The sequence below is a fragment of the Cyprinus carpio genome, chromosome B3 (genome assembly GCF_018340385.1).
Source record: "Cyprinus carpio isolate SPL01 chromosome B3, ASM1834038v1, whole genome shotgun sequence".
NCBI classification, from domain to species: domain Eukaryota; kingdom Metazoa; phylum Chordata; class Actinopteri; order Cypriniformes; family Cyprinidae; genus Cyprinus; species Cyprinus carpio.
Genome location: NC_056599.1, coordinates 33965254 through 33986914, shown reverse-complemented (window position 1 = coordinate 33986914; position 21661 = coordinate 33965254). Strand labels below are relative to the sequence as shown.

General features: G+C 36.3%; 1 protein-coding gene across 1 annotated transcript; it reads right to left on the bottom strand.

Annotated features, from left to right (window-relative positions):
• Positions 1 to 13382: 13382 nt before the first annotated feature.
• LOC109096124 (neuronal pentraxin-1-like) lies at positions 13383 to 19943 on the bottom strand. The gene is made up of 5 exons (XM_019109804.2): positions 19407 to 19943; positions 18640 to 18847; positions 16730 to 16974; positions 16367 to 16546; positions 13383 to 14651 (listed from the first exon to the last, which is right to left on the bottom strand). Exons 1-5 carry the CDS (start codon positions 19845 to 19847, stop codon positions 14430 to 14432), a joined length of 1296 nt encoding a protein of 431 aa, XP_018965349.1. The 5' UTR covers positions 19848 to 19943; the 3' UTR covers positions 13383 to 14429.
• Positions 19944 to 21661: the final 1718 nt, after the last annotated feature.

The window sequence follows — 21661 nt, the reverse complement described above, 5'->3', positions numbered from 1 at the left end:
AAACTGAAACACTGTCAGCATGAAAGCTCAATGCGCTCCTGCTGCAATGATTACGCACTGCAGATGCACCAGTCATCAGTGTAGTGTTCTGTGAGGTACTGTTGTGCTGTGGGAAAACATGTCTTCCTCAGCACTGTCTCTTATAAGTGGTTCCCTGATGTACTTTACATCCTGTGCCTTTCTACAAGACAAAACCACTTCCACTTGCTTTGATATCGACCGCCTCCTTGTAATCAAATGAGACCTTTCCTCCATCAGACCCCTATTGGATGGAGACATTTGTTGCAGAGCTGTTCCCACTCAATCCATAGGTCAGACATGTCATTACATTTCATTAGTTCTGACCGTATCAATGATCAAAGATGGATGGAATAAACTCCTGTTGGGCAATCTTCTTTTTTTGAAATCCTCAGCTACACAGACATAAAGCCTGGTTTAATGCATTCCAGGAAATGCTGTTTTATCAATGACGCCGTGAACATGGTGACGTTTTTGTGTCGCTCATGTATATGATGGAGATTACGTCAAAGGTCTGAGAAACAAATCTAGCCCACGGCTCAGCAGTGAATGATCACTTGGGGTTTTTTTTATGCATATTAAAAATCATACAGCGAGAGCCTGTAAGCCTCCTGGCATTTGCCTGTCGTCTGTGGATTATAGTACAAACTGTTAGCCGTTAGCAGATGGATTAGCTTTAAATATGACAAATGCAAGAATATTCCTTTTGCATATTGACACAGACTCCAGCAACACATTCCTTGTGCCTGAAGATTGAATTTGCCATGCATGACATTACATTGTACGTATAAACAATTCTACTGTGACTAAAGGATAATGAATACTTGGAGATTTGCAAGTGCTTGCTTGTCCATAACTGAATGTGTAATTTTAACAGCATGATTTTTAAATTAATAATAGTACACTATCTTTCAAAAACTAGTTAGAGAGCGATATTTTAGGGATATACAAAACTACATATTTTACAGTCGATTACTCAATATATTTGGGTGCATCACCAACAGCTGGATGTAACAGAATATTAAGCTAAACTATTTTTAACTTTGGCATGCTGTTTAAAAATTATACATAGACGAGCATATATACATATATGCTCGTCTATGTATAATTGGTTATGCACCCAAATATATTGATTAATCGACTGTAAAATATGTAGTTTTGTATATCTCTAAAATATCGCTCTCTAACTAGTTTTTGAAAGATAGTGTACTATTATTAATTTAAAATTCATGCTGTTAAAATTACACATTCAGTCCAGACTGAATCCAAAATCATAATCAAAAACTGAGCCAAACTCCTATTAAATACGGCGATCTGTTGAAGTGTGACAGTAATTGACTTGAAATTTATTGTTGAAGGTGTTAAACTTGTTACACAAGCACTGCTTTTATTGCTGTTTTAAAAGAGATGAAACAACATTTCTGAGAGAGCTTATTATGCTGACTGTCCAGAAACGCACAAAATGCTGTTGTAATCACTTTCTGTAAAAATACTAAAGCTAAAAGATGACTTGTTAGTGGACAAATTCAATTAAAGTGAGTGTGAAAATAATTGTGATTAAGGGAGTTTACAAAACCGAAAGTGGCTATAGGTGAAGAAACACTCATGAATTTATGGCTCACTGAATCATACTGTACTAATGTTACAGTACTAATCACAGACTTATCATTCTATTATATATTAAAGTCAACATACAATGTGGATTTCAATAAATTTGCACTATTTTACTTCCATGATCCGATGTGTCTGTAACTAAACCCGTTTAAATACTACAGTATCGTTCATGCATATTCATTAAAATATCATTACAGAAATTACCTACTATTTTATAATTTTGCAAAATATATGAATTAAATATCCCAAGTTTGGTTTAATTGTACTGTTAACAATTTGCATAAAGGCATTTTGTTTAGCTTTGGCCAACTTCTTCTATGAAAATGAATTATGTCATCATAACAAACCCGGATAATGTTTTCACTGCACACCCAAATGAATAGTATGGATCATCAGATTGAGCAAAACTAATTTTGCACACTCTTCTAAAATGGTAATTATTTAAACTATGTAAAAACCTGTGGCACTGGAGACTGTTTTCATAATGAAAAATGTTGTCATTAACAGCAGCCGCGTTTGTTTATCTTGTGTTTTGTTTATTTCTTAACAAAATGAACAGTCTTGGATTCAGTCCCAGCTGGTTTTCACATATTCCTGGTGCATTGTTCTGGCACAAGCCTTCTCTATGTTCGCAGGATGGTGGCTATAACTATAACTTTACATGTTATTTCAAAAAACATACAACAGTTGAGTGTATCAAGTATTTCAAAGACTACTTATAATTACGTACTTTAAATTTGCTTTCATCAACATGTCAGAATAAGTGTACTTAAGTTTCTATATATTGTGTTTTGAGTATATTATTTGGTTTGTTTGTTTAGATGTACTTTTGTTTTTATGCTTTATACATTATTTTACAATATTTTACAAATTAATGTTACAGCTTTTCTTCAATCTTCAATCGACATGCAAGACACTGTAGGTCATGTGATCTCAAAATATTTGTAATAATTTGTAAAAAGCTATTTAATACAAAAGGCTTTTTCTAGTCCACTCTGTAGTTTTCATCTCATGGGACTGTACATCATTATAAAACATTTATCAAAAGTACTATTTATTTTTACGTTGTAAAACGTATTTAATAAGGAAAAAATTATAGAGCGTAGCATTCAATTTCAGCTTTGATAAGTGATGACAAAACCTTGAACAAATGAAGCCCTTCTGAGAGTTACTGAGTTTTCTATGGGCCTGTGTAGATTAATCTGTCCAGATTTAGCTTTCCTGCAGTCATTTATCATCTGGCAAGGAGTTGCGATGCTTTCCTAAGTGTGATAAATCTACAAACGTTCCACATTCACCAAATATTGTGTTTATCACAATTGCTTGGTTTCACATTTGGGTGTGCATTGGTTGTACCTATAATGTCCTCGACCTCTGCAAAAGGCTGTGGGGGGATTTCGGCCATGGAAATTTGAGTGAATTCCATGCAATTTTAAGCAGAACAACACCACTCTTGGTTTGCCCATAGTGAGCTATTTTTCCTATTTTTCACATTCATGCTGACTGTGTGTTTTCGAAGGCTAGTTTTAAGTTTCAGAGTCTCTGTTCTGTTTTGATCTGCTGCAGAACATTAATGTAAGACAAACTGCGAAACATGAAGACTTATCTTATAAATGAGCTGTTATTATTAAAGGGAATAGTGTGTTAATGTTTTGTAGTTTAAATTATGATAGAGCAAGTTTACCCACAGTGATATAAACAGAACTGACCAGATCGATTGACCTATCGTGCCTCACTGGTAATCTTAGGAAATCTGCGTGCAGTTTACTCTCCTGGGCATGACTTACTGTTGAAAAATGGCTTCCTGTGCTCCTGCCTGACCTGAATATGGAGCAGTGCTGTTGGCATGACTCCCAGATCATGGGAAAATTGTGAAAAACCTGTGTAGGATCTTCCCTGTGGTGCCAGCTGATGCCTCGTGACTTGCCTTAATATATTTGCATCATCAGGCATTTGGCATCGGTTGATAAATACATATAGCCTTAAAAATGATGACAACAACACAACACAAGCAGTGTTTAACTAAGCAAAGCAGCAAAAATGAATCATCATTACAGAAGCAAAAAGTTAAAAAAGGGGAGGTGGGATTTGTTGTGTAATGGCTTTAGCGTGAAAATAATCCCACATTTCTTCTTCGTGATTTGTATACATATTAGAAGCATACAAGAAATCCTATAAAAAATTAAATAAACTACACACAAAAGTAACCCAGGCTCATTTGAAAATTCGGGACACTTTCAATGTCCGGTGAATGGTGCTAAAAGCTCTTTCAGTTTCAGGCAAAATTGTATTGGTTGTATGTTGTATGTATCATGGCAGTTCGGAAATGTCCATTGAGTGTTGCTAAAAGGTTAATGCTCTATCACATTCGGACACAGTGAACCAGCAACACTGAACCAGGCCATAAACCTAACCAACACTGTTAATAAAAGCAAGCTTGAAATAAAAATGCATTTGCTGAAGCAACCATGACATTTTAGCTTATTGTTACAAGTTTTTGAACTCTTCGTTTCACTGGAGTTGTACCTGAGTGCTCCACATCACAAGTGCAGTGTTGTACCGGGTGAGCTACTGAGCAAGTTTACTATATCAGAAAAGCCATACATACAGAGCTGATTATGTGATGCAAATGTCAAAATTGGTTTACAGATCATGTACTATGGTAAAAGTGTTTGAGGTGATAACATTGAATTTGTGGAAGGAACAATGTGGAAATAAGTGTTTATTTAATCAATAATCTGCCCCTGAAATCTAAATTTGTGTGAAACTGTTTGGTGTTTTACTGACACTAGTCATCTTATATTTTTGGAAGAAAATGGGAAGAATAAAGCATTTTTAATTAAAGAATGTGCACAATAAGTAATGCACTTTCCATTTTGTTCTTTCTTAACCTTGCTTGTGTGAATCTCTAAATGATGATGGAACATTATGTTCAAAAGAAGTAAATCCATTTGTGATTGTCTCCAGCAGAATTATGCTTTATTTTCAGACATATGCCAGACCAGCCCTGCAGGTAAAAGTCCAGTGTGAACTAAAGTCTCTGATGTTCTCAGGATGCTTCAGCATCTCACGTCCTGTAACTTTTCTAGCTCCGGCTGCCCCGAAGCTCACAAAGCAGGAGAATAGCTTCTTCTTGTCTTTATAACAATCTGTCCAACATCTGCAGTACCTTTGAAGAGAGAACAACTTACAGTGTGCAAATCATATTACTGGCAAATATCAGGAGAGGCAGTTGAGAATGACTCTGGTTAATCTAAACCCTGATTACATGAAGCTCTCAAATGAAGATACAATGTTCTTTCAAATCAAAATAAAAATTATAACTGAGTTTGCTTTACATATGCCTAGATGAGCCTTTAGGCTACACAGTATGAATTAATTTTGATGTTTGTTATGTGTGTGAGGACAGCTATGTCTTTTATTATTGCTATTTAAAACAGTTCTGGCATGACAGCTCTCAGAAACCCGAGACTTGCTACTGCCAATGCATCCACAGATGCTGCTGTGAAATTGTAGGAAATACTGCTTCTGCACATATAACATATATGAAATAACCCCCATATATAATAAACATGAAATCACACTGTAGCAGATCTACACAGGTGGAGCTGGGGAAGGTGGAGGGCTTCTGAAGAGAGCTGCAAACTGCTATGGCAAACACATGCCAAGTATTTGAATGTTGAGCATCAGTTCATTGGCTGCTGATGCAACAAAAACCAATCAATGCCAGGTGAATAATAATGAGATTATATTAGATTGAGACCTATTGGCTTGCATCATCTAGAGTTTCATGACAGAACTTTGTATTTATGTTGGAATATTAATATTCTTTTATTTTATACAATATTTGTGCATGTCTATTTTAATGAACTTACATCCAGTATGCTTATTTAAAGTGTCATGTTGTTAGCTAACTCGATTGAGTTCCAGTTATGTCCAGATTGGTCAATTATGGTGTCCTATTCCAGTTAGAATGCTGCACTGGAACAGATCTTTAAAGGGTCAGCATTAGAGTTCACCTGTGGAGACCAAATGTACAAGAGTGTCAGCAGTATATGCAAAGGTAATGAGATTTTTCCATTGAATATCTACTTTGCATAGTTAAGCTGAAGAGAAGGTCCTTAAAGTGTCCTTGTTTGAAGTTTTCCTGAAGGCCTTCTGCCCAGAACATGGAGTGGATTGTCAAGAGCTGGCATGATGCCCTGCATCAGAAACAAATTTCCCTTGTTGGAGTGAAATCAATTATTCATGAAGTTTGCATGGAGCACTGAGAATGAGTGCAGAAGTAAAGGCGAGATGAGAGGAGAGGAAATGGGTTTATGGATTGTGTTGATTGATATTTTTGTGTGTGTGTGTGTGCCAGCACTGACTGGATTCCTTGCTGACGGAACAACAGTGCTTAAGCATACAGTTTATGATTGTTTCTTCAACTATGGCCATTTTTAACCTTGTAGACCTTTAGAAAATACTGTAAACTCAAAACTTAAAAACCACTAGTTTGTATTCAATTTTGCCATTTTTCTAAAAAATAAAAATAATAATAATCCTCCAAATCTCAAACTGTGTTTAGTAAAATTATTTTTAAGAAATGACACACCAACATGCCACAGTTAACTACAAAGGTTAAGGTGAAGTGATGAGGTTATTTTCATAGCTAGCATATTATGTTTCCCAAATACATCATTGTAAAAAAGAACAACACTTTAGCATACTTTTAAAATGAGTGCTTATTACAGAAATAAAATACTTTAAAAAAAAACACTTAATAATCATAACAAGTTAAATAAAAACATTATAGGTTAAATTTATATTACAGCTGAACTTTGCTTTTTGTGCTTTTTAGTAGGACTTAAGTATGTCTTTACATATAATTTTGTAATTTTATTAAATGAAATATGGTTAAAGTATACTGTCAAATTTACAAGTATTTCAAGTATTTATGGTAAACTAAAATATATTTGAATGTAATTTCTAGTGAAACTTGATTGACATGTATTTAAATATATTTGAAATTACTCATTTAAAGAAGTTAAAAATTTTGTAATAATTCAGATTATTGTTTTTTATAATATTGTGTGTAATACTGAATAACACACTACAATTAGAATTATAATCAAGTGCTTTACATAGGTTTACTTAGTCACCATCAAAAGTAAAAAAAAAGTGTACTTCTCTAAAGTATGGCAAATGATTATTAAAACAATGCTTTAAAATAAAATGTGTCATTATTACAAAGTCCACCTTTTAAATGTGTACTTAAGTGTGTTGCACTTTGTACATACACTTTAAGTGGCCTTTTATTTCATTAAGATCATATTATCTCTAGGTGCAGTGTTTATATATAATATATATATATATATATATATGTATATATATATATATATATGTATATATATATATATATGTATTATAGATTATAAACAGTATATATATATATATGTATATATATATATATATGTATATATATCATATATATATGTATATATATATGTATATGTATATATATATATATATATATTATATATATATATATTCTTATATATATATATATATATATATATATAATATATACACACACACAACACACACACACACACAGTACTTTTAAGATTTAAAGTGAACTTCAAATGCACTTTCAATCCAAAAAACAATAAATTATAAAAAATATCTCTTTCTGAGACTTCCATCAACAAAAATATAAAAAAATATCACTCTCTTACACTTCAAACAACTAAAATCAACAACAAATAGACATTGAAACTCAAACCCGTCCAAACCTTTGACCTAACCCATGAAAATGTGATGAGATTCAGTAGATCAGAAATCTCTTTAATCTCATAAACCTCTAAAAGACCAACACCATCTTCTGTAAGAATAATCTACATACAGGACTTCTAAAACAGAATTTGCCTGAATCAGTGTAAATCAGCTTTCATGCAGTTTCCACAGTTAATATACTCTAAAATCTGAACTGGGTTCAGATTATGTGACTAAATTATCTGTAATGATTTGTGGAGAGTAGAAACGATTTCAAATAACCTTTCTGCAGCTCCTCTGGGAAATTCACTGCTTCCTTCAAGCTGTTCTCATGGGCAGTCGGGACACTGATAAAGCTGTGGATGAAAAGGTTCATCAAGAAACAGATGATTCATTGTGACGCATTGATATAACCCCACTCTCCTAATAAATATAGATGTATTGTCCTCCCACATGTTTGAAGTTTTCTTTCATTGACTGAAATGCCACCCGTCCCCTTCATTATCGTCAGTCTTGACCCAGAAAGGTCATCTGTGGGGATATGTCTATATGGATCAGGCTCAATGTCAAAGAAACCATGGTAGTTTCCTCCCATTTATCCAATTCTACTGACCCACTTGAACATGTTGTTGTTTACTTATACTAATCATGCATTTTTCATGGGTCACCATTGGGAGTGCAGCCAGGGGATACGCCGGCCATCAGGAATTCTAATCAGGTGCAGTCGTTGCAAAGGGAGAAAGAAATTTACATCCCACAATAGTACAACCAGCCTTTGCACAGCCTGCACAGGCCCCTGGGTCAGCCGGAAAAAAATGGGCAACTTCGTGCATGCTTTTCTAGGAAGGGCCTCTTTAATATGCAAGATAGTGTCCAGACTTTCATCCTCAGAATTAGCTGGCAGAAATTTGGATAAAGGTATTCCATGCATGCCTTAACAAGCAGCTGTTGATCTGGCAAGCCAGCACGGGGGCATGTGAGTTTGTTGCTGCATGGCTACATGGTTTATATGCTGTTGAAACTTGAGGTTCTGCTAAAAAAAATGAGCTATTCTAGGGTCTCACGCACTTTTGTTGTGCACGTTGCCTCCAGCTTGTAGCATCCACTGCAGATTCATTACAATCCACCCGCAGAGGAGGAATCGACTGCAAGATGTAAAGGTTTGGAGAAAATACAAACTTTGTTTCATATCCTAGCAGGCAGCGTTTTCAAAGAGAGCATCCTAAGCAGCATGGAACCTCATAAGTTACCAATTTGGAACACTCTGTCAGGCAGCAACTGTAGTATAGTTCTTCATCAGTGTTTTTGAAATGTTGTGTCACACTAATCTGTGGCTTCTACATAAGTATATCACTGCTTAATTATTTTCTTTCAAGAAAATTAATAGAATTTTTATGCACAGGTCCCTGCTGTAGTACTATGATGTAATTTTGTATTAGCATGTTGCTAAGCTAACAATGTGGTACTTTAACATCCAGCATTTTTCTTACTTAATCTGCCATCTTGGGTGAGGATTTTTAGTGAGTTTGTCACAATGCCTTACGGGATACATTTAGAATTTGAACAGACATGGCCGTAATACACCAATGTATGTGTCTGGGCTAAAAAGTCAGCTTGAACACACAAAGACTACAGTCAATGGCCAACTAGAACATACTGTACATTCTGTGCCTGCGTGAGAGGAAATAACTCTCCATACCAGCAGGTGGCAGTAGTCTGTATTCATTATTCAAAAAGGTAACTTCAACACATTCTTACTCCCAGCTCGCTTGGTCAGGATTGCTATTGGTCAGCATTTTTTGATGTGCAGGGTCTTTCATTGCTTTAAATAAGAAACCCTTGGCATCAATATGGAGACGCGAAAGGAACTAAGAATTTTATCGTCATGATTAAATTATATATTGGGTAATAATTTTGCCATTATTGCATATATGTTGGGGTTTGTTTTTACAATGTAAACAGTCACAACAGTTGTATTTCCATTACAATTTTTAAACATTTATGAGCACGTAACCCAACCCCTGCCCCTAAATCTACCATTTGTCAAGATATAACAGCCAGATACAACTACAGTTATAATTTATTCAAAAAATATTAATATTTCAAGTCTCCCGAGGCAAAATGATTGATTTGTGAGAGGAACAGACGTGATTGCCGCTTCCGTCAGCCATAAAGCTCATTCTTTGTGCTGCAGTTTATGTGCAAATTCAAAAAATGCAGCCAGAAGAAGCCTTAATAGTGTCGGGGTCCAACTAGTGCCATTGTTGTGGAACATGACATACAATCTAAACTGACAGATGCTTAACGTTGGTCTGTAGTTGACAGATGACAGGCTGTTGGCTTGGTGTATCAAGGCCCTTACCTTTTGAAACAGCCTTTGCATCACAAGTGTAAGTTTATTTCTTCAAAATCCACTCCCCTTGTGAAGAAAAACTAGGCTAGATGTGCCAGAACGAGTTGTAACAAGTTTGGCGATTTGTAACTGTTTCATTTTGTCAAATTTGTAGCTAATTTGTATGAATTTGTATAGTCTCATTCCTATGCTTTTGGTAAATCTGCTTACACCACACACAAAGTTTCATATTGTACAAATTCATACAAAATTGCTACATCAAAGTTGTGTTTTTGCATGAGATTGGGTTGGATGTGCAGTAGCTGCTGAATGGATGCTTGGGTCAATTTGCTTTGAATAGATTTAAGCACCAGATCTTAGAGGGGAGCACAAAGGGCAGTAATGGTCTGGTTTGAGGTCGTCTCAAGGTGGACATGCGTCTATCCGAGCAATACACTTGTGAATAGGAGGGATGCTGGATGATGTGTATGTTGGGGGAAGGGCGTATATTTAAAGATCACGTGGAGGAAACATAATATGTCCAGTAATGGCTCTGCTGTATGTTATTTAGAGCATCATGATATGCACTAGCATTCAAAAGCTTTGGATTATTGATAGATAGATAGATTCTATAGTTGTTCTGTTATACTGGCAGATAGATAGATTGATAGATAGATAAATAGATTCTATAGTTGTTCTGTTCCTTGAATTTTCCATTTGCAGCTATTACAGCTTTCAGAAATTGTTCTCTGTTCCTTGAATTTTCCATTTGCAGCTATTACAGCTTTCAGAAATTGTTCTAGCTGTGAGGTTTTGAGGGAAAATTTCATCCCACGCCTTCTGTAGCACTTCCCAGAGGTGTGAGCGGCTTGTAGGGCATTTTTCTCTGACCTTACACTTAAGTACATCCCACAGGAGCTCAGTGTGGTTTAAACCAGGCGATAGTGCAGGCTAGTCCATCAAAGACAGTACTCTGGCTCCCTGTTTCTGCCCCAAATAGGTTTTGCATAGCTCAGAAGTATGCTTTGGATCTTCGTAGTGCTGCATGATGAAATTTGAACCAATCAAGTGCTGACCACAGGGGACGGCATGACGTTGTGAAACAGAATGGTAACCTTTCTTGTTCCTTGCACTCTGTATCAATCTCCCAGCTCAACAGCACCAAAGCAGCCCCATACAATTACACTTCATTCATGCTTGACAGAAAGCATCAAGCATCCTTTCATTTGTTATATGTTTCACATGCACACTCTTCCTTGATTTAAACACCTCAAACTCATTTGCACAGGGTACACTTGTCAGTCACCCACCATCCAGTGTTTGTTCTTTTGCTCATTTATCTTTTATTTTATTTTCCAGTTTCAGCTTTTTAAACATTTCCTTTAAGTCCAACACCCTGGAGTTCTTTAGTATATCTTTGCTTGAGCAGTTCTGTGTCTTTGTTAAAATTTGTCCTCTTTTACAAGAGCAGTAGTGGACACCTTTGTATGAAATCTTCAGTTTCTTGGCAAACATATACATGAAATCACCTTCATCTTTGCAATGAATATATTAATGAATAAAAACATAATTTGACTTGGAGTTACAACATGTTGTAAACCAAGGAAGGAAAATGTACCTTCTTTATTAAAGAGAAGATTGGGTTTCAGGAGTGCTTTTACAAAGGTTTGAGCTGAAAGATCATTAAATCTCTTTAAAGGAATGAGTGTTGCAGTTCGATAAAAAAAAAAAAAAAAAAATCATTAAATATAAATCAGCAGTACAGTCATTTTCAGCAATAGTAATGTTCTGGATAACAGTAGCGAAAAAGTGGTGAATAAAAGTATCAGTTTCTGTCAAAAACATTCATATTTATGTGTAACATGTATATATTATGTACTGCTAGCATATGTATGTTGTGGAACTGAACCACTAAATGATGAGATCAATTGTGTTCTCATTACTTTTGAGTTGCTATAGGGTTGTGACTTAAATTCTTAGGTCTGGGAAAATGCTTGGGCATTCAGCAGAATGTAATGTAACTAAGTGCCGATTGCGTTTAAAAGTTTTTTTTCCCCAGTTGGCTGGAAACTTTATGAGAAACCAGAACACAATATCTGGTTTAAATTAAATCGTAAGAAGCAGCAGTGCCACTTGCATTGTGTTGTGAATTGTGTTCTGGCACATTTAAGAATGCACCAATGAATGATATCAAGTTTGCGTAGCCAGAAGCGCTTGCATTGAGTCATAGATTGCTGGACAAATGTAGCGAAAATTCTGGGAAATCGAATGTTACCAGTAAAATAGTATCCTAGCCTCAGAGAATATACTCCTACAGACTTACACAGTTCGTTTACTGGCTGTCTGATGCATATTTAGCACAAAACCAAAGAAAACTCACTGCAATCAGATTGTCTACCATGCAACTTTCAAGAGTCATGGTGTACAACTTTTGTACACACGTCCTCCTCCACCTTTCACTGATGCTGAATATGTTTCCTGTTGGACCCAAATAAATTAAACTTGCTTTTATCATGGAAGTGAACTTTAGATCAGTTCGTCTCTCTCCACACAAAATACTCCTAGTTTAGCCTTTTGATTATTTCTCCTTATGAGAAGTTTACCCTGTTCAGCACTGAATTGGTAAGCAATTCCAGCTGGAGTGTTGAACTGATTGCCCATTGAGATTCTCCTAATTATTCTGTCCTCTCGCACATTTGTCTTTTGTGGATGACCAGCCTTTTAGGGGGACTTTATTGAGTATTCTAGAAATCAAAGATTTGGAACGACCAACTTCTCTTGCTATGGCTCCTAATGGCCTTCATCTGGACATCCTGCTGTCGGAAGGTTTCAGTCACTTTAGAACGGCTCACCATCTTGCAAAGTCAGTAAAAACTGAAAAGTTAGACTGCCAGTTAAACAGAGTTTGTTAGATAATTAAGGAAATTAGCATGAGTTGCCAGTGTAACACCAATAACTGCGAGGTATCTGAAAGTGTTCTCTAATTTTAATCAGCGTTCTTTTTCAAATATCTAATTTAAGTTGTTTATACTGTGCATTGGAATAGATTTAACCTATGAAATATGCCTAAAAAGCTGTGCTTTTACTCCTGTGAGGATAACTTAAAATAGAACTAAGCAGTGACCTCAATATTTAGGAAATTTTAGGTTGTTCTCTTATATTGATCTCCACTATATTTGATCAAAAATAAATTAAAACAGTAATATTGTAAAATATTTGTACAATTGAAATAACTGTTTTGTATTTTAATATAATTTAAAATGTTATTTATTCTGTGATGGCAAAGCTGAATTTTTAGCATCATTACTCCAGTCTTCAGTGTCACAGTCTTCATTCCAACATGTTGATTTGCTGCACAGCAAACATTTCTTATTATAATCAATGTTGAAAACAGTTGTGCCGTGCTACATTTTGTATGCTTTGATGATTATAAAATTATCAGAATGGCATTTATCTAAAATATAATTTTGGTTAAACATGTTTTTACTGTCACTTTTGATCAATTTAATGCATTCTCGCTGAATTATATATATATATCTTATTGAACCCAAACTTTTGAACAGTTGTGTGTTTTCCCCTAGAATGTATTGTCTGTACACATTTGTACAAAACATGCATTTGTTCATTGCAAATCAATCATTTAAAAGCACCATCACACTTGTTATTTTTAATATAACAATTTTATTACAAAATTTAGACCTTTTTCATCTTTCAGTGCTGCCATGCTTTTAGCATATAACAATACAGTATAAAATCTCAACCCAAAATGAGCTAATAAAAGCAGTTTTTCTTTAATGCTGTTGCAGCATTTAGATGTTCATGCTGTTTTCTGTACATGTAACATTCCTTGAAAAATACAAACACCTGCCGAACACGCCACAATTAAAGCAACTTTGAATTATCAGCCTATTCTCACAAACCATTTGAACTGTTACGAGGCGTAATCAACATAACGTATCAGTAGTTACACAAGGAAAGAAAGAGATAAATAGAAGTACACTGCAAATAATGACAAATGTGTCGAGATCTGATCTTTTCAACAGCCCAAGGCACCCAGGCTTGAAATATGTTGGCAATTATCAAGTTATTTTTACAAACCCACACACACACATACACAGACACACCAACAAAAAAGAACAAACAAAAATGCTTGAAGCAGGAGGTGATAAGACAGAACAAAAGCATGATTAAAAAGAAAAAACAACACACTCAGCTTTGCTCGTTTTACATTCTACATCCGAAGTTCACAGTGAGTATCCCAGGCAGTGGGTAGATCTATCTAATAATCCTGATGGGGAACAGTAACTTAAGTGGTTCAGAAATCTACTTTCGAGACTACATGGCTTCCTGTTCGAAGGAAGAGGTCAAATGATCCAGGATGTAAAGATGGAAGTCTGAGTCATATTGTGTTAAGTAGTTTTCCGGTAAGGCGTTGCTTGCCCAACAGACAACCAGAGAAGAGCAGAACCACTGTGCCTTCAAGCTAAGACCAACATCAGCATATGCCTTCAAGATCCAGAAATACATGACAAAAACGTGATCGTTTTAAGTGTTAAGAGACAAGAAATATTGAAATATCTAGAAAATTCCCGTTGACTTTGATGTCTATGCTTTTTCTTGATTGAAAATGTTCTTTAAGGATGAATGATTTGGTAACAGACACCTGGAAACTCATATCTCTCCTTGGCTGGGAGATTTCTGTGCTCTTTTAGTTCAGTTGGCGACAGGCCTCAAATGTCCATTTCGAAGCTCCTCCGTAGACCTCAATGCTGGTTTCCAACCAAGAGAAGACATTCCCCACTTGTGCTTTGCTGCTGCATGTGGCCAGGTTATAAATCTCTCCCACGGACAGTTTTCGGTCCCAGATGTTGAAATTCGCCATGTCACCGACAAATGCTTGAGTGGCGTCAAACCCTCCACCAAGAGTATCCTGCAGGTGGATAACATTTATTTGAGATGCTGATAAAATAAACGCTGAATGCCTTCAAAGACATATGATTGGTCCCTGTTAACCTTTGAAGCTAATCTGCCCATAAATGATTCATATGTGCTTTTCATCCCTACAGGCATCTTTGAAGGTCTCTGCATTTCAAATGGGCCAAAATCGTGTCTACTGGTTGTTTTAGAATGGAATCTTTTCAGTGATATCTTTTTATAATTGGCTCTGTTAATAAACCTTTAGTTGCCATCTAAAGGTGCGGTGACATTGCCATTGTTCTGCGATGTTCCATGGGTGTGATGAGTAGGAATCCACTAGAATCCACATGATCAGGAATTTCAGATCAGGGTAAATGATTTTCCCTCACAGAACCACCGTGTTAACCAACAGAATGCTGTTTAGTTTGAAAGTGACTTCTGTGTGAGCTGCGCTTCATACATTACTACACTATTGACAATAGACATTGGACCATTTTTGCCTACATATGAAACTTTGCAGATTTTTCGCAAAAATTGACCACACCTTAGAGCAGCATCCTTAAAAAAATGGAAATATAGAAATTGATTTCTATAGATTTTTAGTACTAAAAAGCTAAATAATAGTTTGCCCCAATAATAAGCATAAAAGACAATGATTATTGGGGTGTACGATAATTATTGTCTAAGATAATATCGTAATTGATGTGCGAGCTGACATTATTGAGTATGTATGCAAAAAACAAACAAACAAAAAATTGTCTTTAGAGTCCAAAAGCATTCACTGCGTGTTGAAACCTATTATTAATCAGTTACAATGAGTAATTCAAGTTATGAAAGCAAAACATTCCTATACACATTTTTATATTTATATATATAAGTAGGTTTGTTTAATAATATCACACAAGCAAGAGAGACGTTTTCCCGAATATCAGTATATGAATGTGATCGCAAATGTAAAATTAATTTTATAAATCAGTTCAACAAACAATAAGTTAGTTAGTGATATATTGAGTGAGTTTTATTTTAGATACAATATTGATTGTTTTGTTGTTGTTGTTTTTGTTTGTTTGTTTATGTAATGAAAATTGTTCCAAACAAAGCTGAACCTGGACATGTGTGCATCTCAGAGAAACACTGCACTGTTTCATTCCTGAATGAATCTGTTTTTGAATGAATTATTTGAGTCAATGATTCAATGATCCAGTTGTTAAGACAGTTGCTTGCTTCATTTATAAACGAATCAGCTGTTTTGAACGAATCGTTTGAATGAAAGATTCAGTGAATCACTTATTAAGACAGAGACTTGCCGCCACCTACTGTTGGGTTTAGTGTCATATTTAAACCAGCCAAGGTCCCAGCACTATGTTGATGATTATTGTTATTGAAAATATCGAGATACCATTTTTTTGGCAATACCGCACAACCCTAGCTGCAATGCATTATGCTTATCTGAAAAAAAAATACATGCAGTGCTGCCTTTCAATTTAGCCAAAACTAGGTGTTTTGCAAAGCAACAGTGAAGCTTCCTAACTTTTGGAGCAGCTTTTGCCTGAGAGAAAACCTACAATGTCTTAAAATACAGTTACGTGGGCAGCTCACTATGTTTTGAAGCAGAGCCATTGTGTATTCTTCACTCATCATTAAATCATTGTTATGTAACATCTTGAACTACCACGCCACACTTTGCTTTATTGATGAGCAAATTAAGGTTAAACAGAGGATGCATACCTGCTCTTGTCCCAGAATCAATACCCCTTGTGGTTTGATTGGATGGTAAGGGGCCAGACTGTCCCCATTTCCCCTCATTACACCATCCTGATAAGCTTCCCACACACCATCTCGAGTTGTCCATGTGATACAAATGTGATGCCATTTCCCATCATTGATCAGGAAAGGCAGCTTAGCAACCTACATCAAAAGAGAGCAAAAACCAGAAGAAACCTAAAGATCTGTCTGGCTGTCTCCTTTAAAGAAATACAAAGGAAATGATGAATTTAAATGTGAAGAAAAACCATGCATGTCATTTTGCAAATGACAATTCAGATTTTTCTCAATATTGTTCAGGTCAGTGCTTATAAAGCGTTAATGTACCTTATCATTGATAAGCATTTCCATTGGGTTGTTTCCCCACTCAATAAGAACCAGTTCATTGGCTTGTCCTGGGACTGCATATGAGAAAGGCGTCCCCACTCCTGGAGAGGCGTTGGATTTGAGCCACATGCACACAGTGAAGGCATACATCTCTGGCAGGCTCTTCTTGACTTTAGCATACATGTAGTTGGTCCTCAGAGGGAATGTCAGCTGGAATTTATCCAGTGGTCTGTTTTCCTTTTGGCCTGTTATTAAAAAATAAATACATGAATACATTTAAATAATCGGTCCTCTAATTTTGTCAAAGACATACAGTCTACAAAATCTCTATACATAATTCTCAGTAGCTTTTTTATTGCTGTCCATAAATTTATCCATGCATCACAATGAAATCAAAATATAAGGCACTGTGTGTGTTTAAAGTATATTTCTAGGGAATAAAAAAAGCATTTATTGATTTATTTGGTTCTTTTTGCCTGGGGCAAGACAAGCATTCTAGTGCTGTTATTCCACCAGGGAGCCTCCCTCCTCTCATTTATTTCTACTCGAGTGTTTGATGCTTGCAACAAGTAATAAGGAGTAAAAGCTGCAATCAGTGGGCATCATTACTGAGGTAGAGAAATATAAATTCTGTCATATAGTTTACTAACCCTCAAGTTATTCCAAACCCACACAATATTCTCTCTTCCATGGAAGACATTTGTATGTTACATTTACAGTACCTTTGCATGCTAGACTGCAATTTAAGTTATTGCATGAAATTTTTACCATGTGCTGTACCTCTCAAACCTAATTTGTATTTGTACGCATTCAAACATAGCATATCAAGTAATAAAACATAATTTATAATCAATCAAAATTAATACTTAGTCAAAATGAATTAGCCCTCTCTGTCTGGTTGATCTGTAGAAACACAACTTTGAATTTATAACATTTACAGATAAGAATAACAATAAAATGCGATGTACTGTGTACTAGGGCAACCCCTTTCTAAATAGCATTAAATAGCACAAGCAATTTGACACAAGCTGCCATAGCAGCTCGGCCGCATGAAACTATATGCTCATTAACTTCCTGGAAGCACTTAATCTAAAGTGCTCTCATGCTATTGAAAACTTGGGTCGTGCACTTTTCCGTTCCAGCTCGATCTGACCTTGCCTCATTTCAAATGCATTATGTTCCATATAAGTTCTATATTTTTATGAACCTTTTTTATTGCTTTGTTCAATTAATCACTGAAAGCACACTGAAAGTTTTGTGAGCTAGGTGATTTTCAGCAAATGCCTTATATTGTGATGCCTTCATTACACATATTTATAAAATGGCATTAAATGAGTGGGAGTTCAGTGAATGATCCTATTTTTGTGGATTTTTTATTTTATTTATTTTTTTTGGAGCTTGACAATGTACATTGCCATATGTAATCTATTTGGATGGAAAAGCTCAGCACAGGCATTCTGCAACGTATCTCTGTACTTCACAGAAGGAAGAAAATCTTACTTCTTTTGGATGAAATTATAGTGAGTAAATGCTGAAAAGCGCTATCCTATGAATGCCTTTTAGACTGTACAAGGCTGTGGGATATTATGCATTTTAATGACTGAGAAAAACGTGATTAACGTGAATGAAAATTCACAAAACTCATGAGCTTGCAAAAACTCTCTGGTTCCCATCTGTATATCATGCTATAAAGCTGGTTGGGCGGAATTGGATATGCAAAGCAATGCAGCTCTGTGGAGTGTGGACCCCCTCCTCTCCTGCGACACACCAGCGCGACACTAAGACGGCAATTTATTATCCACGCTGGCATCTCCAAGAATATATTCCATGTAGAAAAACAGGTCAGGAAAGCGCCCGATACATCTACATGACATGAACATGATAGGTGGAGCAGAAATGCGAATAGTTACCTTTCTCTAGATCGGTGATTCTCTGGTGCAGTGAAGTGAGAGTGGACTCGACGCGTCCGCGCTGCTCGCTCTCGTTGCGCAGCCCGGGCTTTACTTCCTCCAAACCGTTCACACGGGACAGGACCTGCTTCTCCAGGTCGTCAATTTTAGTCTGCAGAAGATCCTTCAAGCTGTTCGCCTGGACGGAGTTGTTATTCCGGCTAAATTGCTACGACAGAAAAATGTGAACATCTATTTGTGAGAGAAACGTTCGGTTTAAGTTTAGATTAAAAACGCGACGGTCACTGTTTAAGCACTGCTGCTAGGAGTAAAATATATTTCATACTCAAATAATTTAAGTAGCATATCATTATTTAAGTCAAACAAGATTGTTGTGTATCATGTTTAAGATTATTGTTTGTTTGTTTTTTGTATGAGAGTTAAATGCGTTATGATGTTCATTAACAGAAAACAGTTTATGTTAAAAATAAATATATACTCCAAAGTGTTTAAGAGCGGCCAAATCAATGGTGTGGAAGATTCTAAATAGTTATTTTATTATTTATTTATTTACAGTCTACAGTCTCAGGTAGGCTAATGCGTCTTATGAAAGAGGATTGTGCGCAAACATTTAGCACCGCTTTACTTAAAATACTGTGAAGTGATGTATTGTAAAATAAAAATTAAAGTTGCGAGAATCGCACCACTGTTCAAGTTGAATGCGTTCTCAAAAAAAATCCACCGCGCTCGACATGCCCCATGAAACTGCCCCAGGAGAACAAACATACCTCCAGGTTCTCCAGCCTCTGCTTGAGTGACTGTAAAGTCCGTGAGAGTTGAGCCAGTGTGTCCGTCGGACCCCTCGACACATCTCCCATTGTGTTCTTGGTGCCCGTTTCCTTCCGTCGTCCGCCGACCCTCGCGTCTCCAGGCTCGGACGCGCTCTGACTTTCGCACCTCGTCAGCTTGGAAGTCAGTTCCCTGATGGTTTCCTTCTGGTTCATGATTGTTTCCTTCTGTTGGAGCACCGTCTCTCGCAGTTGCATGACCGTGCTCTTGAGATCCTCCCCGGGCACGCTGTTCTGCAGTGTAGCGGCGCATATGTCCATATCCTTGGGCACGGACGTGCAAATGAACTGCGTCTGTCCAAAGTCCTGGCTCATCCCGTCGGCCAAAAGACAAGAAAGTATCAAAAGTTTCCAGTGCATCCCTCTCGCTCCAGCCTCCATGGCGTGTTTGTTTCCGAAGTGTCTTCTGCACAAGTGATTTCAGCAGCGCTCCTTCTCTCTGTCTGACAGCTTGTGATGGTTGTAATCTGGTTGTGGTGCGCTCGGGCTTTATATAGCAAGCGCGTCTGCGGCGGTGAGCTGCATCACGCGCCTGATCATGATCTCCCGCCCCTGGATATTAAAGCAGAAAAAACACCCAGTGAGTCAATAAAACTAGTTTTGGCCCCAACGGACGGATTTTCAGTTTTCTAAAGCTCAAGGAATTCTACACAATCATTGGGAGATTTTCTATATTTTATGATAAAACTGTTGAAATTCAGTTTATTATAAGTATCAAGTATATCATTTATAATTTATGGGAAAGGGGGCATTCCGGGAAATGCCTATCTGAACAATCATAACATATTGAATCAAACCAAAGAGTTAACTTACCAGAGCACATTACTTTTTTAAACCTCCCAGTGTTCTCTTAGGAAAGGTAAAATCTGAAAAGAAATAAAGACTGAATAATTGTTCATCAGAATAAGTGCTGTTATTTTCCCACAGAAAGCTTATTTATTATTCATCAGTGTTGCATTAGCTGGAAAACAGGCTCTCGCAAAACCAATAGGTTAAGCATTTGTGTAAAAAATAAGATATAAACATTGATGCTTTATACTGAAAACATATTAAAAAAGCATCTCTGGTTAACACAGTGTAACACTTTGCAATAACACGAGCTTCTACGGAATCAAATTAACAGGCTGTATAATGTTTCTGTATTGATTTAGAAACATTATGCTGCCATTTCCTGTCTCCTTTGTCCACTTGACTAAATGGGTGTCTGAAAAGACTCATGAAGACACCAGCTTAATTAGGGATGAAGCATAATTGCAGTATCAGAATGATTATTGATCTTCTACTGCAGCACACATGCCGTGCATCTCTGACGGTAACATCAGTTCCAGCAGTTCTGTCATTGAGTAGTTGGAGGATGTGCTGCTGCAGATGGGTGTAAAATCTATTTGCAACAGCTATAGACTACTCTGACAATGGCCATGCTTGTGTGACATTGCACATCTCTCTTGACATCACACTGTTGGCTGATTTCAGTGTGCAGTGTGAACACCAAAGTGCATTATGGTGGACTTCAAAATGAATCAAAACTGGCTCTTCCATGAATCAGAACTAATAAACTCATATAGTTAGTGCACATTATTACAAAGACGCAAAATAATGCAATATATGAAACAACAAGTTTAATGTAAAATGTAACAATAATACGAAAAAATGGCATGTTCAAGGTCTCTGATTGGTTAATGGTCAAAGTGAGCACTGAATAGCGTAATGGAGGCAGATATGAATGTGACTGGCTTAAATGCAGTATGGATTTATGTCATAGACGTCATATGACAAAAAGAGCAAGTTATCTCATTACTGAATAAAGATTAAGAGGTCAAAAATGCATAGATCTTCTAAATGCATTGAGAAAATAAATAGGGTCAGTTTCAACTTATTCATTGTCCATTAACATTTGTAAAAAAAAATAAAAATAAAAATAAAAAAAAATTCTCCCACAGAATGCTATTTACCACACATTTGGTAGATGCATATGAAAGATTTGCATATAATTGAACAGTTCAGTAGAGCCAGCATTTTGAGTTGAATGTCAATTCAGCTCTACTGTTTTTTTAATGAACAATCTTCCAGTTGGTGCTCTGTCTAGGGATTTTAAGTAAATGCAAAAATGATATTTTAAAGGTCTGAGTTTTCCTTTATGGAATGAAGAGGCAGTGCATATTAAACAGGAAGTGGCATGGCACAGCTTAAGCCCT